This window comes from Eleginops maclovinus, chromosome 9 (genome assembly GCF_036324505.1).
Source record: "Eleginops maclovinus isolate JMC-PN-2008 ecotype Puerto Natales chromosome 9, JC_Emac_rtc_rv5, whole genome shotgun sequence".
Lineage (NCBI taxonomy): Eukaryota > Metazoa > Chordata > Actinopteri > Perciformes > Eleginopidae > Eleginops > Eleginops maclovinus.
In genome coordinates, this window is record NC_086357.1 from 11,658,891 (window position 1) to 11,677,297 (window position 18,407).

At 39.4% G+C, this 18,407-nt stretch overlaps 3 protein-coding genes and 1 non-coding gene across 4 annotated transcripts; 2 read left to right on the forward strand and 2 right to left on the reverse strand.

Annotated features, from left to right (window-relative positions):
* Positions 1–7,887: 7,887 nt before the first annotated feature.
* trnap-cgg (transfer RNA proline (anticodon CGG)) lies at positions 7,888–7,959 on the forward strand. Its single transcript has one exon. It is a non-coding gene; the product is annotated as a tRNA-Pro (tRNA).
* An 812-nt stretch (positions 7,960–8,771) lies between these two features.
* Positions 8,772–11,510, reverse strand: ncbp2 (nuclear cap binding protein subunit 2). The gene is made up of 5 exons (XM_063890461.1): positions 11,320–11,510; positions 10,812–10,898; positions 10,419–10,513; positions 10,113–10,251; positions 8,772–9,346 (listed from the first exon to the last, which is right to left on the reverse strand). Exons 1-5 carry the CDS (start codon positions 11,392–11,394, stop codon positions 9,248–9,250), a joined length of 495 nt encoding a protein of 164 aa, XP_063746531.1. The 5' UTR covers positions 11,395–11,510; the 3' UTR covers positions 8,772–9,247.
* Positions 11,511–12,227: 717 nt separating this feature from the next.
* On the reverse strand, positions 12,228–14,146 carry fkbp2 (FKBP prolyl isomerase 2). Its single transcript, XM_063890462.1, has 2 exons — positions 13,568–14,146; positions 12,228–12,671 (listed from the first exon to the last, which is right to left on the reverse strand). The coding sequence occupies exon 1, from the start codon at positions 14,018–14,020 to the stop codon at positions 13,604–13,606; it is 417 nt and encodes a 138-aa protein (XP_063746532.1). The 5' UTR covers positions 14,021–14,146; the 3' UTR covers positions 12,228–12,671; positions 13,568–13,603.
* A 27-nt stretch (positions 14,147–14,173) lies between these two features.
* On the forward strand, positions 14,174–17,226 carry ncbp2as2 (NCBP2 antisense 2 (head to head)). The gene is made up of 2 exons (XM_063890463.1): positions 14,174–14,381; positions 14,508–17,226. The coding sequence occupies exon 2, from the start codon at positions 14,593–14,595 to the stop codon at positions 14,896–14,898; it is 306 nt and encodes a 101-aa protein (XP_063746533.1). The 5' UTR covers positions 14,174–14,381; positions 14,508–14,592; the 3' UTR covers positions 14,899–17,226.
* The last annotated feature ends 1,181 nt before the right edge of the window (positions 17,227–18,407 follow it).

The following is an 18,407-nucleotide window of genomic DNA, read 5'->3' on the forward strand; positions in this document are numbered from 1 at the left end:
ATTCAATTTGTTTATCTTCCAGGAGAACAATGGATTCTCCTGAACTTCTACTTAGCTTTATTTATTATTTATTCAGTAAAAGCTCACCCTCATGGATCAGGCAGCAATCTTCCTGCAGATCTGTACCCCGTGCCAGCATTATGATCTCTGACTAAATTATTGCAAAACCTATGACTGATACTATACTAAAACGGATGAGCTAGTGTAGCTGTGAATCCAGGCAAGCAGTAATTGCCTCTTTGTTTATTGAATCTGATTCTCTTACTGTCCTCCTTCAAAGAAAGTTAATGACATTGATAAGGAATCAGCTCTTAAGGGATACCTTGCGATAGCAGAGTTTAACTTCCATTTAGCGAGTATTAATTACACATACAGTAATAGCTTGCTCGAATCAGAGAGGCACACTTTCCTCTCAACCACAGGAAGATGATATCCTCACTGGTGCTTCATTGATACAGAATTTGCTGGAACTGCCGAGTTTCTGGCTTTCACTCAAGTTAAACATGTAATTGTATCTTTTGTTATTGCATCAATAATCTACAGAGAAGCTGCTTGTTATTATTTTCTAAAAATAGCCTTTCAAATTTCAACTAATTAAAAGTTGTTTATTTAAAATAAATTAATCAGAGTCTTATCTGCACTGCTGAGGGTTTTGTTTACTAAACAAATAACTTGCTTTTAATTTCTTAGTTTAATTTTTATAATAATTAGTAAATATACCATATGCCTTTAGGGATAATTCACAGTTTCCACATCCACATGTTGCAAGTGTCTGATTTGGTCATCAAATTTCATCATCTGCCCATGACCGCGAGTGTTAGAAAAGCCTATAATTAGTCACTGCGCATACTGAATGCGGAGCAATTTCTTCCACTGTGCGCGCTCATGTCACCATAACAATAGTCCCACAACTCGGTTAACTGATTGGCAACGGATACTTTTGGGTGAAATTCACCTGAGGGGGCAGAGTGCATTGTAGGCCAGCAGAGAAAGGTGGCTACACAAACAAGCCAACACAAATTGACAGAAAGACACATGCCCAGACAGACATTTCAAGTAAGGATAAATATAGGACTCGCATCCCAGTAGATGGAAGCTGACAGAGTTTGACATGAACCCACGGATGACACAGTCTCTGAAGGATTCTGCTCATTTGTCTGGTGCTGCCTGGCCTTGACATCACAGTCAACCTGAGGGTGAGACTGCTGAGAGGCCACTCCTGCCGGGCAACTTCCTCCAACAGCTCCAGTCTTATCGAATAATCTCTATGGATGAGCACAAGATCAGAGGAGGGAATAAATGAGTGTTTCACGTGGAGCTTATGATGCAGTCTGTTGGTGGTGAGCTCACATTTCTTTGGTTGGAGAAGTTTCTTTTAAAATGTAAATCCTCCAAACTAACATGGGTCACTAAAAAGAGATGTGCAGATCCAGGAAAGAGAGTATTGAAGTATCTGTTAAAAACCTCAGGGATATATTTCTCAAAACGTAAGCCAGGCTAGATGGAAGTACATGAACTCATCTGAACCTTAAAGTAAACTATATGCCAGATTCTGATGCGTTTTCTTCAGTTTTAAGACAGGGAAATATAAGCAAAATTGAAGCTACCTTGACATATCTGCACCATCCTCCCATTCCTCAAAAGGATTTCAATTGAGATTCACTGTTTAACCCTATATCTGCCAAAAGGAAAATATCTCTCTGCCGGTTGATCTATCTATTCCTAAGTGATGGATGGTGTTTACTCAGAGGAGAGGGAGAGAAAACTGGAGAAACGGGTCATAAGGTTCGAATCTGTGATGCTTTTAGTTTTTCACAGACCGTCATCAGTACCGCTGGGAGGAAGAAAGCGGATCGATCAGAGGCAGGAAATGGACTGTACTAAATTGAAACAGACTGAAAAAATTATTCTGTAATTATAAGTGTGTTCAATTAGCCTTACCATGATTGCTGGAGGGACCCTGTGCCTTACGGTTCAAGCGGGAGGAGCTCAAGCATGACAGTGTTTTTGGCACATACATCACACTTATAGCAGCATGTTTTAAGATACAAAGAGATCAGAGGAGAAACATTGGGCAGAAACTTTTGACCCTTGAGCATGACAGCAAGTCCATCACTAAACACCCGAACTGGTAAGCGTTTCCCTCAGCTGACATTGATCTTTAGTGAGTGAGCAAGAGGAACACATGTATTGAGGCGCCGTTGGAGAATCGAAGATTAGGTGAAGCTCTCCAGAAAGCTGCGGGGTATTGAGGGTGTTGTGGAGCGTGATATTAGGGCCAGCGCCTCCCGGGTCTACGAGCTGTAGCAACCCGACAGCATCACCAGTTCAGTGGCTGTGACAGACAGGTTCGCACACCGGAAAAAGACACGGAACAGGATAGTGGAGAGTCGGAGCCGCTGTCCAAAAAGAACAACCCTTTTTAATCTGAATTATCTTTTACCCGCTGAATTTTGGATTTTGGTGTAAGTTTAGGTAAATGAAAAAAATCTTCACCATGAAGGAAGTAATGGTAGTGCCTGTAGACATTTTAAAATGGATGCAAGGCGAGCTGTTGCAGTTGTGTCGGTTCCAATTAAACACTTAATTGTGGTTGCTCTTATCACACTCTGGTGAGCACAGTCTAATGAATGCTTCAAGCCAAGTTTATTCTGCCTCCTTTGGGTCGTTTGGACATTAATTCCAGTACAAACTCCTTGTTAGTAAGGCAGGCGCTGATGACCATGAAGTTTAGCCAAAACTCATTGAGAAACCTTTGGAAAAGGTCAAACTAATGCAGCAACGGCAGAGATATCCTAACCTTCTGTCTTGGTTTGACTAAAGCTCCAAAACCATTGAAACAAGCACATCCAATACCAATCATTTTGTAAGACCCCTTTTAACTGGTAAAAGACCATGACATTCACAAGGCATGACTGCATGCTTTTTTCATTACAGGTTTTTAGTCTGAGACATGGATGAAAGCTCTGGTAAAGTAACTAGTAACTAGACATAGACTAGAATACATGAATAAAAGTTCAAATGCAGTGTAAGATATCAATAGCTAAATTAAAAGCAGCGGCAAAAACAAAAGTCTTCAGCCTGGATTTAAAAGTAGTAAGAGTAGCAGCGGACCTGCATTTTTCTGGAAGTTTGTTCCAGATATTTGGAGCATAATAACTGAATGCTGCTTCTCCCTGTTTAGTTCTGACTCTGGGGACAGAAAGCAGACCCATCCCTTAAGACCACAGACTCATGGTACAATCCAGATGTTACGCTTGTCTGATTCTGGAGAAATGACAAGCTTTAATGTCCGCTATGTTAACATTTTCTATCCTCCTTTTTGTCGAGAGGAGTTTACACAAGAGCAACCATTAGCTATCAATGATAGTGAGAGTCCAATTGTTTGAGAACCTTGACACCTTTAATAACATTATTTCCCTTTTGACTGTCTATTCTAATAATGTTTTCCTGTAACCCTTGTTGGTTTTGCTTGTGGTTAAACTGCTAGTAATGTATTTAACACGGCTCCAGGCTTTTTTCTTCTAATCACATGAAATCTGACACACCCTCCCATCTTCTCCACACAGCACACTTCTGTTACAGCGGATACATCTTTCATCTTATTCAATCTCTTGCTGACAGCTGGAGGGGTTGATCTACCGCACAAACCCACTGAGACAGAGGGAGAATAAACATACCTAAATTGGAAATGCAACAGGGCATTTGTCCATCCAAAAAGTCACACGTTCCAAATTCCCTTGACAGCCAAGTAAAAGCAGTTTTTCCTCGATGAAAAGTAGAAAACATATTTCAAGGATCATTACTCTTTTCTCTTCACTGATGATGATTTTATAGTGTTGTCTTGAAGTCTTGCCATTAATTTCAGTGACATGAAATTCATGTTTTCATGATCCCTACATCAACCCTTTCATGCTGTATGGGATGACAGATGAACTAAAGCAAATGCAACAGCAGATGATGAAATGCTGTACAAAAGCATGAGTGTGCGCACAAGGTGCCTTTTAAACCTCGACACAAAGCTCCTTATCATTTTCAGCGATTGTTCTTTAGCCATATCGTACCACACTGCTCAGTCTCAATTGAGACCGACACTAATGTTCACATCTAAGATGAATATAAAAGCATGCCACCAGACAAAGCACCCCATTTCCAACAAATACTTCCCCCATGGCTAAATGTCAAGCTACTTTGGCTTCCTTATGGAGATGCTTCTGCTCTTTGGTTTAGATGTGTTTCCAATTCAGTCCTGACAGACAAGTGAAGAACGGCGCTGTAATGAGATACCCCTCAATAACAGGATATCTGCATATAAGTCGCTGGATTGTTTGAAAAGACGGTGGCTGATATTATTCTCTTGGGGACAATTCAATAAGGAGGAGGTTTATCTTTGCCTGACTAATGTATAACACTTTATGTTGTTTTAGATGCGTTATATTTTTTTCTCCTAACATAAAACCTATTCCATTTCTGCTATGTTTCCATCTCTTGATCACAAGACTTATCTGTTCAAGTGGAGAAAAAATATCAGAAATGACAAATAGAAATGCATAACTTTTATTTATTCAAGAACTGTATAAATGATGTGCTTAATAATGTAAATAGTTTACATACAGTATTCATTTCACTTCTCAGACATAACAACTGAAAGAAAAATTCAAATACTTTTATAACATGATATTGTATTTAATGAACTTTTTTTTTTATCTCTGCTAACAGGTCACATTAATAGCTTAGTTTATGCAACGCCTTTTTTGTTCCAAATTCTACACTTCAAGTTATTTTTATAGGTTTTATGCATCCAATGTTATTTTGAAGTTAAGTGGACATTTCTTTCAACCCAACAATCAGAAATGCTTTCTTCCTAAATCAATCTCATGGGTTAAAAACATCACACTTTATATACATGCTGGTGACAGTTAAATGTTAATTATGACTTTATGCATGACATCCACTTATGAAGAGAATCGTAAGCATAACACACTCCCCAATATTTTGCACTGTGTGTTCTGCTTTATTGAGGGGGTTAAATAAACTGCAAGTCATCCTTCTTGTCCTGACAAACTACTGCACAGTGCCCGATGTGGATTCGACACAAATAAGGTTATTATAGAGAAAACTGATGCATTATCTGATGTCAAATCCAAATATAATGTACACTATATGACCAAAAGTACAAAGAGTACTGAATGGCCAATAGTACAGTGAATGTGGACAGCTGAACATTACAGCCATACATAATTGTTGAACATGAATTCCTACACTCTGGGTATATGATGCATCCTCTCTTCTGTGAAAGATTTCTGCCCGGCTGTAGAGCCTGATTGCAGGGATTTGCACCCATCCAGCCACAAAAGCAGTAGTGAGGTCGGCCTCTGACATTGAGCGATAATGTCTGGCTCACAATCAGCGTTCCAGTTTATTATCAATGGGGTTAAGGTCCAGGCGCTGCGCAGGCTAGTCAAGTGCTTATAAATTAAACTCAGGAAAGTGAGTCCTGGCTTTTTGATATTGGCCATTGTCACAGCAGAAAGTAAACTTCCTAAAGCTGCCGAAAAGTTGGAAGCACACTATAATAATATTTCCTAAAAACCTGGATTAAAAATCCTGTGAGATAAAATGATGTGCATAGGTGTGAAAGGAGATTAAGCAAGTGAGCTCATGCTGGTGTATTAAGTGTGCTTATCCATGAAGCACCCTTTATTATGAATTAATGACCAGGTCAGGGAGTATCATGCCGACAGTGAGAGCTGTTGTTCTGCATTGTGATGGGGGATCATTATCTAACTGCATCATCTGTAATCAGCCAATGACAAGCTGCTTTAGTAATGAGCTTATCAGTGAGACAAAGCAGAGGATTTGAATGCAATTTTCCCCCCATATTTCCAAACAGACCTCTCATTTGCATAAACGTCTCATTAATTCTGGGTCTGACCTCGGCACTGTCTAATTCTCACTTGACCCCTTTTGAACTTTACTTTTTGAACCACGCTATGATAACAGCTAATGTTGTAAATGTGCAAGAAGCGTATCATGCAGGGCCTCTGTGAGCTTTACATCCTATGCTGCAGTAGAAATGAAGTGGATGAATCCCCAGACTCACACAAAATGTCATATAACCATAACTTCAATGCATGGAGCTTTTATGGATCATGAACAGGTTCTTTATGTTTTTATGGGCAGAGTTAAATCCTTTTACAATCTGTCCTGCTGTTCAGGCCACAGCTCCTTCTGTTGCACCTGCAGTGTAATAACAAAAATGCCTGAAATGGTGCGGGTGACCTCATGGTCTCGGCAAAGAAGAAAAATGGTTTCCTAAAACTCTTCATTGATTCTATTCTTCATGCTGCAAGTGTGTGTGTGTGTGTGTGTGTGTGTGTGTGTGTGTGTGTGTGTGTGTGTATGTGTACATTTCACTTAATTTCAAAAAGAGGACGTTAGGTAGTACTTCATAAAAATGGACGTTTTATATAAAATGGTTTGTGTCAGTTTGGTCATGTTTTCACTATACTACGACCACCCTTATGTAGTGGCTTTATTTTTAGATCATTCAACCATTATGTTAAGTTATTTAGTTAACTTAAAAAATGTAACACTTTTATACAACCTAAAGAACAATTGAGCAATGTGACATTCAGAGGATTCAAACAACAGATGAAGGAAACAGAGACGGATACTTACCAGGCAACCAGGAAGGATAAACTGACATTTACTGACAAGTCCGAAAAATCCATGACAGGCAGGACAGCTGAGCAGGTAAGGCACATGCAACAACAAAACATGAACAGATTCAAAAGGCTGAAAAGCAAAGGCATATCCAACATTGGCAAACTGGCAGGGAAATAGTAGAAAATGGCTCTGTTATTCACTGCAGGGCTGATTAGGCAAAGTGGAAACAGGTGAATGAAAGAGTCAGGTGACAGGACAGGTGGTAAAGTCTGAGGGCATCTGGTGGACTGATGGAGAATGCAGGAGGAGTGAGGTTGTGGCTATAGGCAGGAAGACTTTGACAAGCATATGTAGCTGACTTCTCCGCCCACTTCACTTGCTGAGTATTTTTCATGCACTTTCACTTTGATGTGGCTTCAGGTCTACAATTGACTCATGCTGCTAGTTTATTGCTATAGGGACAATAACTGTACCACCATCACACCAATATTTAATACTGTTTGAATTATTATTTTTCTGTGGTTTAAAATAAATAAAATCATAATTTGTATTTTTCTAAGTGCTACACTCAATTCTTTTCATGAGCCATGGCAGTTATCCAGCAGCCTTGGTTGGGATTCCCCTTCTTCGAATAGATTGTGTGTTAATTCTTCTCACGCTAAAAAGGTCTCAACAGGCTGTATTGGGCTGGAAGTTTCTTTCATCACATTGCGAACCTTAAGCCACAATCAAAAGTCTATGGCTGTTGGTTTACTGTCACATTTCTGTGTCCCCGTTGATCTTCTACGGAACTCCACTTCCTCTTCTGCCATCTTGTGTTCATTTTCAAAACCTGCTGCGCGAATAGGATGTGATTTAGAGTAAGATGTGCTACGGATATGATACGATCATTTACATCCATGTCAATTTACTATTTACAAACTATGCATATGGACTTTATCTTAACTGTATCAGATAGATACTAGATGTGTTATAAAAGAAATGCAGATGATTGGTGCACTGCCAAATAAAACATAGACTTACCCAAATTGCATTTATTCACCTGCACTTTAACATGTGTACAGTTAAAAGGTGTTTAATAACAATGAAGAGTTCATAGCAAGGCAAACGGCATATTTAAGATGCTTTGCAAGTTCTGCAAAAGACACATTAAACTGCACACGTGATTTATTGAGAAAGTGTTCGATTCCACACACAGTTGTTTCGATTAACCTCAAGGGCTTGTTGGTCTAGGGGTATGATTCTCGCTTCGGGTGCGAGAGGTCCCGGGTTCAAATCCCGGACAAGCCCTGACATGGAAGAACTTTCTTTGACGACATTTAAGCCAAGACATTGTCCACTAAACTTGATTAACACATACATGATTGATTTCTGGAAAAAAAACAAACAGATGCAGAACTTGAAGGGCATACCTTACTTGTGTAGTCTTCCTTCCTGGACTTAAGGAAACAGCCATTCTGAGATCTTAATATATTTAGAGTCCAACTTTACCCCTTAAGCTGATATTACCAGCATTGTTCATCAATAAATTATAATACTTTATCTTACAATGTACAAACTCTTCAATTAATTTTAGCTCATTGTTTGGGATAAACAGACCATAACTACTATTTTGTTTCACTCTCACCAGCCGGACACTGATTTTGGTAAACCTTACTTTCCTCCACAAGACAGCATACAGACAAAGTAGGGAATAGCTGGTAAACGTTGTGATGGGAGCTAAATACTTCCCTCATGCATAAGTTAGGACCAAATAACCCAAAAGTAAGCAAATATCAGGTGGACAAAAACACACCGAATCAGTAAAGATGGCTATGTCTATTGGATGTTAATACAAGCAGCTGTCTGTATTTATAAAAAGGTGATTTATTAGTGATTTGTTCGCAACTTTATTTCCCCAGGACCAAATACCAATTAATTAAGGTTTAAAGAACAACATCACTTGTTTTGCATTGTTTGCTAAATACAGACAAGACAACACACCTGAGTATTTATGCAGTATGTTAATTCTTCTACCCTAAAAAGCCTACATAAAATTCAAGTAGAGACTGTTGAATTAAAACCTCAGATATGGTGACATGGACAAGACAATACGAGTCATCAAAAATGAAAATCTTTATTTAAAAAAAGCATACCCAATTTGGGGCACCAAGTTTCATTTGTGGAAACGAGTTAAGATAACAGAATGCATCCTTTCTATTAGTTCAGAGGATTACTTTTAACCCAACTGAGACAGAACAACATCATTAAACAGTCTTGTTAATTGACACATCATCAACTCAGTCATTACATATCATCAGAGCCTCTCCTAACCCGTAAAGGAGTTGAGGGTATGTCTATGAGAGAAAAAAAACCCCAGTGAAATTGGCTTGCGATTCCTTGTAAACTGTGAGCAGGTATGAACGACAGAGAGAAAATAAATAACTGCTGCTATTTTCCGGGCTCCAGTGGTCCTTGCAGACCGGCTGTAGAGTTGTAATGTTTACACATCGGCAACTGTCTGTGGTAGCATGGTGTGGCATTGTTGGTGGTCTGGTACAGGACTGAGAGGGCGGGGGCGCCTGCAATGGGGTTCAGTCTAAAAACTATTCTGAACCTCCGCTCCTCGATGTTGCGACGCCAGCTTACCGTAACCGCCTCTGGCCGGGTCGTAGTCCTGCCTGTACTCGTCTCTCACCTACACAAGAAACACAATCAGAGGGTTTCAGGAAATAGACATTATTCATTATTTTAATGCAGGGGGTCCTAATCATTTGCATAATCAAGGGCAATTCCAGAAAGCTTATTGTGTAGCAATACAACAAATTGGACATGATTATGCATTAGTTAACAGGATAATATAGTCTTTCATTTTTCAAATGCCATGCTATATTAATTCCGCCTCTACAAAGGTCACAGTGAGACGTGCATCATTTATTTGGGACAGGATATCACTTTCTAAATGTCATATTGGTGTATTAAAATGTCATAATATAGTGTACTGACACTTTTAAATGGCATTACAGTAACTGCCATGGTTTAAAAACCATAGAATGTTGTGTTTTATATTATTTTTCAAAACTTGTTTAATATGAAGGACAAAAATGAATTAGCCAGGGACCCAGAACACCACCCTGGGGATTTTAGAGATCAGCAATATTTCAAATCCAATCATATTATAGGCTATTTCACCATAAACCTTAACTTCAGTAACTCATAGGTTCATCATTTTTGTGGGAAATATTGTAACACCCACAGCTGGCCTCTATTTAAGAAAGCACTGCCAAAATGTATATTCCATTTTATTTTTTAGTTAGAGTTTTCAGAATTTGACATACACAGATTGTGATCCCAAGCATTTTTGGTTTCCTGATATGCAAACCGTTTATTTTATGCCTATAAAACATTTAGTGTATCTGCTCTGAACTGCATGTCTATCTAACAAGTGTCTGAATTCTCCTCACCTGTCCCCCAGATTTGCCTCGGCCGTACTGCCGTCCCTCCTTGAAGCCAGCGTCCCAGTCTGTCCTGATGATACGGTCGTCCAGCCGGGTGCCATTAATGAAGCGCATGGCGTTTTCTGCTCCTGTTCGTGTGTAATATCTGGTACAGCAGGAGTTAAGGTCTGTTGTGGGCTATAACTCTTGGAAAACATGCACACTTTATGCTATAGTGGTAGGGGGTTAGTTTCCTGTCAGCAAATTGTTGACAGATATACATTTTTGCCGAGGATGTAGGTTGAATAAAGTATTTCACATATAAAAGGATACTCTACAAAGCAGAACCCACAGGCTGTCTTTTTCACTTTATCCAGACCGATGATTATGCGCTTGACGTCTCCACTTTTAGAGAAGATCTCATGTACCTGCAGTAACAAAGACAACAAAAGAGATTTTAGCATTAAACGACTTACATGTAAATACGCCCTTCATTGATTTTAAAAGTATACCGTAGTTTCAACGTTTTATACTAGCCTTGTTTCTGGTTTTCAATACATAATGAAAGAGTTACACACACTCAAATCTACATGATTACTCACTAACTGCTAGAGTCTTAAAGATTTGGGGACCTAAGGAAATAAGAAAAACATTTTCTTTTAACAGAGCCTAAGTGCTCGTCTTATTGACATAAAATAACATGATTATTATGGTCGAGTTTCCTACCTGGTCTTCGGTGGAGTAGAAGGAGAGATTCCCAACATACAAAGTGTGGCTTTGCTTCAGCAGCTTCTCCTGTTCATAGCGGTTACCCTTAAAAACACAAGAAACGTTGTTAATTTGAGCAAACAAGCTCCATTGTTGCCTAATATTAACACATCTTAAGCACTTCCGTCGATTGACGTTGGGTATTTCTTGTTTTTAATTAAACTCTGATCAACGTCTGAGAACTGCTTTGTTTAAATACAAACTGAATAAAACGTTAAACTACTGCAGTGGAGGCACTTGAAGCTGAATCGCACGGTAATATAGGATGTTAAAGTGGTAAATACATTCTCATATCTTGAATGATTTAAACCTACGGGCAGTAATCAATAAACGCCTCCATACAAAGCGTGAGCTGCCCTCTCCGTTGTTGGCTAGCTGTTGCTAATTGTTAGCTAACTAAATAAACCGTCACTTTGACATTACAATCTATGTGTATTTCAGTCCTTTAAACTCATGTCACGCTCACCTTAAAATGTTGGTCTCTGTATTGACTAATATCAACGTAAGAGTCGCTATGCAACGCGTTTAGTTTAGCAGACATGTTGGATAAATCGCAGAGATCCAGCCGGAGCTAGTCCGCAGGTTTTCGGCTACGGTGAGATAAATTCCGGTTTATTTGTCCGTCCAAAATACTGTCCGTAATCTCTTCATAGCAACCTGCGTTCAAACTGAATTACCGCCACCTACTGCTTCGGAGTGAAGCTCAGATATCATTATTGTTTTCCTGAGAACATTTTTTAAAATCGTTTGATGTAAATCAAATATAAAATGAGTAATGTTTAAAGACATCACTCATAATATGATAAAATGCACATTTGGTGTCATTTATTCAAACACAATTTACTGGAACCATGAGAATTGAGACCTAAAATGCTCGTACGTGTCCTAAATTAAAGTAGTTATCGCTAAATTCAGCATTGCATCCCTTATATTATATGATACACCAGATGTCTAATCGTCCATCCATTAAACTCATGGCTGTAGAGAGAGAAGTGCCCCAAGTCACATGATTGAAGCTGGAAGATTAAGTGTGCGATGTGGTGCTTTTCTATTGGCTGCTGCCATCTGTGTCACTGGTAACTGAGAGACTGCTCAAAGTACTTTCTTTTGGATATTTAACTTGTCCAATATTTTTTTTTAAATACATTTTGTAAGTGTAAAGTACATAAATATAACCACATGCTTGCCCTATAGAGTTCACCACCTAAATATATGTCTAATATCCACCATACATGAGGCACACAGAGGAGTCAGACCTAAAAATTGTATTTTGTTCGACAGTAAGGAGCCTTTTCTTGGACAAATATATTTAAATACATGCATGTGGAGCCAAAACAAAAATGTTGTCCAACAAAACCACATCAGACTGCAAAGTTCCCCTTAAGTTGAACATTTTATTGTCATTTATCAAATACTTAAAAGTAGAAAAAAAACATGTACACTAAACCATCCTTTCCTGACTTATTCAACAAAAACCAACATTGTTTTATGAAAAGAATGTACAAATATTTATGATCACACTTATAAAATCAGAGACAATTAAAAACACAGATGAGCTGAAAGTGCAGGGCATGTCTTTATTTCCAACCTGCAGCTAAATACTGTGTTTAGCTGCTCACTGCTCATCGTTGTTTAGGAAGGACATACATCACGTCTTGTAATAACTTCAGACCAATAAATCAGAGAACAATGGGCAAAGCCAGTGAAACAAGGACAGTGGCTCTGACAGGGGTTGCTAACTCTACTCCCAGATTTTCCATTAAATTCTTCATCAGAGGTCAGATAATCTCCATGTGATGCTGCAGCAGTTTCTGGAACCTGAAAGAAAATGGTAACATTAATGTTAAAACCTCAACATTTTAAATGTAATCCAAAAAGGTGAGGAAAAAGCATAGGTGCTGAATATCTCTGTAGCTCTCCTTTGAACTTCAGAACTAAGAATTAATATGAATCAAAGCGAATGCATGATACCTATAATGTTTATGATCATTATGAAACTCCTAATGTATAAAAGATGTGTAAATATATAGCAGTTTAAATAGGAGTTATTAGAATTAATGAGTTAAATGTACTGAGAAAAGTTGTGGTTTCCATTATTATCTTGTTGGAATGAGGCAAACATATCAACTGAGGTCTAATCACTGATAAGAGTCAAACTATAAGCATTTTTATTTAAAAAAAAGTAGTAGGTCATTCTCAGTTTCCTGCTGTATTGTTACGTTGGGGGCTTTTAATTTAATAAACCAGCCTAAAATTGGGATCAGAAGTTGGTTTAACATGTTTTGTTTCACAATATTGAAAAAAACAAATATATATATGAAACACTCTGAAAATATCCTGGCTTATAATACAAAAACTATAACAATTCAATAAACGTCGACAATCAAGAACATACATAAAATTGAATCAGTTCAAAGTCTTTTTACCAGTTTAGAGTATATGTCAGTATGTCGTAAACAGTTTTATTTGATGAATCAATTACATTTGTTCGGATACATGTTATCCGAGTTAAATGTAGTTTACATGGATTTATTTACTGATATAATTCCATGTTTAGACGGTGCATCTCTAAATCAATTTACATTTAATCGAATTACCCCACAGGAAACCGAGGCCATGTTGTTTTCCAGGCATGATTTAGGCCTACACAATGGATGGTGTTAAGGTAAGAATCGGGGTTATTCAAAGCAGTGTAAACCACACAAACAACATACGTTTCGAAAGGTCCCTCATGTTCCGTCTCCTGTTCATCAAAGCTCCGATCTCCTCTCGATGCTGAGCAGCTCCACCTCGAAGATAAGCGTCGCTCCTCCGGGGATCTTTGGGGGAGCTCCCCTGTCTCCGTAGCCCAGCTCTGAGGGGATGACCAGCTTCCTCTTCTCGCCCTCGCACATGCCCAGCAGGCCTTGGTCCCAGCCTTTGATCACCTGTCCGGTGCCCAGGGTGAATGTGAAAGGCCTGTCGCGGGGGATGCTGCTGTCAAACTCAGTGCCATCCTCCAGTTTGCCCGTGTAGTGCATGTTCAGCACGTCTCCTTTGCGGGACTTGATGGGGCAGTTGTCCACTCGCTTTTTGATGCCAATCTGCAGCTTTTTCTTCTCGGCTCCGCTCACTGCCTCCGGAATCAGAGACAGCATGGTCACGGCAAAAAACAAAATTAAACGCATGGCAGCAGTTCACAGTGGCTACAACTTTGAGAGTTCAATTTTGAGAAGACGAATCTCAGTGCTCCTCCGTGTGCAAACGATGGGAAATGTCTAACGGAAACGAGCTGGGAAATCTGTCACTGAAAACGGATGTACGTAGGATTCAACCGGACACACAATCCCGAATGGTGGTGTTGCCAGCAAAAGCGTCCGGAAAACAATTTCCCATAAACTAAAGTTAGCTTCATATTGGTAGAGACGCAGTTGTCGATACGTATACGTGCGCTTACATTTAAATTAATTGAAAGTGAAACCAACTTCAGCCTCGCTCCACAGTCTATATGTCATTGTTGCGACCTAGTGGTCACCTGAACCAGCTGAAGTAAGTCAGCAGCTGCATTATATTTGTTTGAATGTATAGCATAACTGCAGCACACATGACTGTATAAGCTACCGTCGGATATCATTATCTCCAGCTAACTAATGCTACACGTTGGTGTCATTGCAGGGCATAAATACACGAAAGTGACGGGACCGCTAAATTAGCTGTCTAAGCTAACGTGTAAAGGAACTTCGGGAAACTTGTCGACAAAATGCTCGCTCGGTTGTTATTCAACCTCCTCAACAACCACCGTGTCGTTGAGAAGTTGGCCGAGTCTCGTCCGATTCGCAGGGCCGCACAGATCACAGCCTACGCCATCACCAAGGCTCAGATAGCCGGCAAGGACGCCTCTGAGCGGGTCTTGCGGTCTCAGACGATGCGGCAGGTGAAGCAAGAGGCCGGCAAAGTCCCCGGGGATCTGGGGGAGATGGGCAGCCGCCTGAAGAAAGTCAGTGACACGTTTGTGAATGAGGTGAAGCAGGGGTGGAAGGACGGCTCCAGACAGATCAAGAAGTAAACAGGACAGGCTGGATATAGGATGTCAAAGACTGTGAATACACTGATAATAACTTTACTGTTGTGGGCTGTTATTGATAAACTGAAACCTCATGTTCAATCAACAATGACTGGAGGAGGACAGACGGGCAGTCGGGTTTAAACAATCTGCCTCATCCGTGCACTATCAGGGAGTGTTTTGTAATATCAACAGTGTGTTTGTAACCTGCAACGTGTTGGACACTGATCAGGTTCCTATCAGGGAGTGGTGTTTAATGTCTAATGCCAGATAACACATGATGAATAGTGGTTTAACTAAATTAATTCATTGTATTTGCATTTCTGAGAATGCATGGATGGAAAGTGTCTATTTTATCTTTATAAACAACTGTGGAAAAGTAGGACCCATTATACTTTGGATTAGTGTGGAAATGTTGGGTGTACTTTTCTAAAGCAAGTTGACAATTCATAGTAATTTCATTAGACACTTGTAGAACCTTTTTAGTGTTGGTTCCTCCACATTCATCTAAAATAAAATAAACATGAGTACCTGTTAACTTTTCCCTTCACCAATGTGCACTAGCACAAGACGTACAGTGGGGCAAAAAAGTATTTTGTCAGCCACCAATTGTGCAAGTTCTCCCATTTAAAAAGATGAGAGAGGCCTGTAATTTTTGTCATATGTATACCTCAACTATGAGAGACAAAATGAGGAAAAAAATCCAGAAAATCACTGTCTGATTTTTAAAGAATTTATTTTCAAATTATTGTGGAAAATAAGTATTTGGTCAATAACAAAAGTTCATCTCAATACTTTGTTATTTACCCTTTGTTGGCAATGACAGAGGTCAAACGTTTTCTGTAAGTCTTCACAAGGTTTTCACACACTGTTGCTGGTATTTTGGCCCATTCCTCCATGCAGATCTCCTCTAAAGCAGTGATGTTTTGGGGCTGTCGCTGGGCAACACGGACTTTCAACTCCCTCCAAAGATTTTGTATGGGGTTGAGATCTGGAGACTGGCTAGGGCACTCCAGGACCTTGAAATGCTTCTCCATACTCCTTCGTTGCCCTGGTGGTGTGTTTGGGATCATTGTCATGCTGAAAGACCCAGCCACGCTTCATCTTCAGTGCCCTTGCTGATGGAAGGAGGTTTTCACTCAAAATCTCACGATACATGGCCCCATTCATTCTTTCCTTTACACGGATCAGTTGTCCTGGTCCCTTTGCAGAAAAACAGCCCCAAAGCATGATGTTTCCACCCCCATGCTTCACAGTAGGTATGGTGTTCTTTGGATGCAACTCTGCATTCTTTCTCCTCCAAACACTACGAGTTGAGTTTTTACCAAAAAGTTCTATTTTGGTTTCATCTGACCATATGACATTCTCCCAATCCTCTTCTGGATCATCCAAATGCCCTCTAGCAAACTTCAGACGGGCCTGGACATGTACTGGCTTAAGCAGGGGGACACGTCTGGAACTGCAGGACTTAAGTCCCTGGCAGCTTAGTGTGATACTGATGGTAGCCTCTGTGACTTTGGTCCCAGCTCTCTGCAGGTCATTCACTAGGTCCCCCCGTGTGGTTCTGGGATTTTTGCTCACCGTTCTTGTGATCATTTTGACCCCACGGGGTGAGATCTTGCATGGAGCCCCAGTTCGAGGGAGATTAGCAGTGGTCTTGTATGTCTTCCATTTTCTAATAATTGCTCCCACAGTTGATTTCTTCACACCAAGCTGCTTACCTATTAAAGATTCAGTTTTCCCAGCCTGGTGCAGGTCTACACTTTTGTCTCTGGTCTCCTTTGACAGCTCTTTGGTCTTGGCCATAGTGGAGTTTGGAGTATGACTGTTTGAGGTTGTGGACAGGTGTCTTTTATACTGATAACGAGTTCAAAAAGGTGCCATTAATACAGGTAACGAGTGGAGGACAGAGGAGCCTCTTAAAGAAGAAGTTACAGGTCTGTGAGAGCCATAAATCTTGCTTGTTTGTAGCTGACCAAATACTTATTTTACTGAGGAATTTACCAATTAATTCATTAAAAATCCTACTATGTGATTTTCTGGATTTTTTTCTCATTTTGTCTCTCATAGTTGAAGTGTACCTATGATAAAAATTACAGGCCTCTCATCTTTTTAAATGGGAGAACTTGCACAATTGGTGGCTGACTAAATACTGTTTTGCCCCACTGTATATCCATCCAAAATGATTTTATAGTAATGTACATAAGGTTGTCTTGGTTAATAATTGGTCAAAATGTACATATAGAGAAAGATGTGATGAGGATATGTATAGATAATGAATTCACCTTTTTGTTCCAATTGTAAAAATAAAGATTATAATTTATGACAGCACATTGACTGCTAGGAAATATCTGTTTTTTCTGTTTCTTCTGTTTAGATGTTGTAATTACATCAGGGGTGTCCAAACTACAGCTTGGGGGCCACTTTTAAATGGCCCTCAGCAAATGCTAAAAGTATAATGGAATATGGCCCACACCTGAAACTTGTGCTTTTCTTATATTGTACTTCTTAAATATGTAAAAAATAATACTATAATAATACTTGAAAATTGTTGTTAATAAGACCAATTTTCAAATAATTTCAGTCAAAGTTGAAAAATGTTTCAAACAAATCATTGTTGATAAAAAAAAGCCCAAAAGTTATTTACGTAACAAGCTTGAACTATACCCTTCATATTTCCCCCTTATTATAAGAAGCTTCTGTTTTAAGGAATGAACTGCCCACTAAATAAATGAAACCCCATGGAGAGCTGCGATGTTTCTTAAAGCATAGTCGAGTATCAAGAATAATCTACCTACATTTGTTTGATTTTGCTAAATTGTAACTTAACTAACGAGGCAATATACCTCACCTCTAGTGAGTGGCCCAGCCCTTCGTATGTTTTCCTTTATGTGGCCCTCAGGGAACAAAGTTTGGACACCCCTGAATTAGATCCTAAGGACGTACATGTTTGAGTACCTATGTGGATGCAACCACTGAGGTCAATGCCTGCCTTTAAGTAAGGTAGTGTGAGGTTTGCAAAATCAGAGGGAGTTCACAGTCCGCTGCCTCCAAGTTGTAACTCATAGTTCATCTACATTCACAACTTCGGAGATATGCTGGAAAGAGTAAGAGATAAGGTGGCATTATATTGCTCCTCGTGATATTTAGTCACTGCTGTGGTAATGTATGTAATCATGTATTACCTTTGACTGTCACCAGTGGCCTGTTCAGATTATGTACAATGACTTTGCTTAATTAGTCCACTTTTCCTTGCCCTTAACAAAACCTTGACCAAAATACTGTAGATCATACTGTCACACAGAGGTGCTATAATTATTCAATAGGTCACTGAAGGCTTTTCATTTTGTTGAATCATTGATTGTTCAAATTAATTTTTCAAGGAAACATTTGATAATTTCACCTCATGCGAGAATTTGCGGCTCTTTCTTGTCATAGCAGTATATCAAATAAAATAATACCAGTGAGACATATCATCTTGGGCCCTATATAATTCCACTTTTGTGGATTAG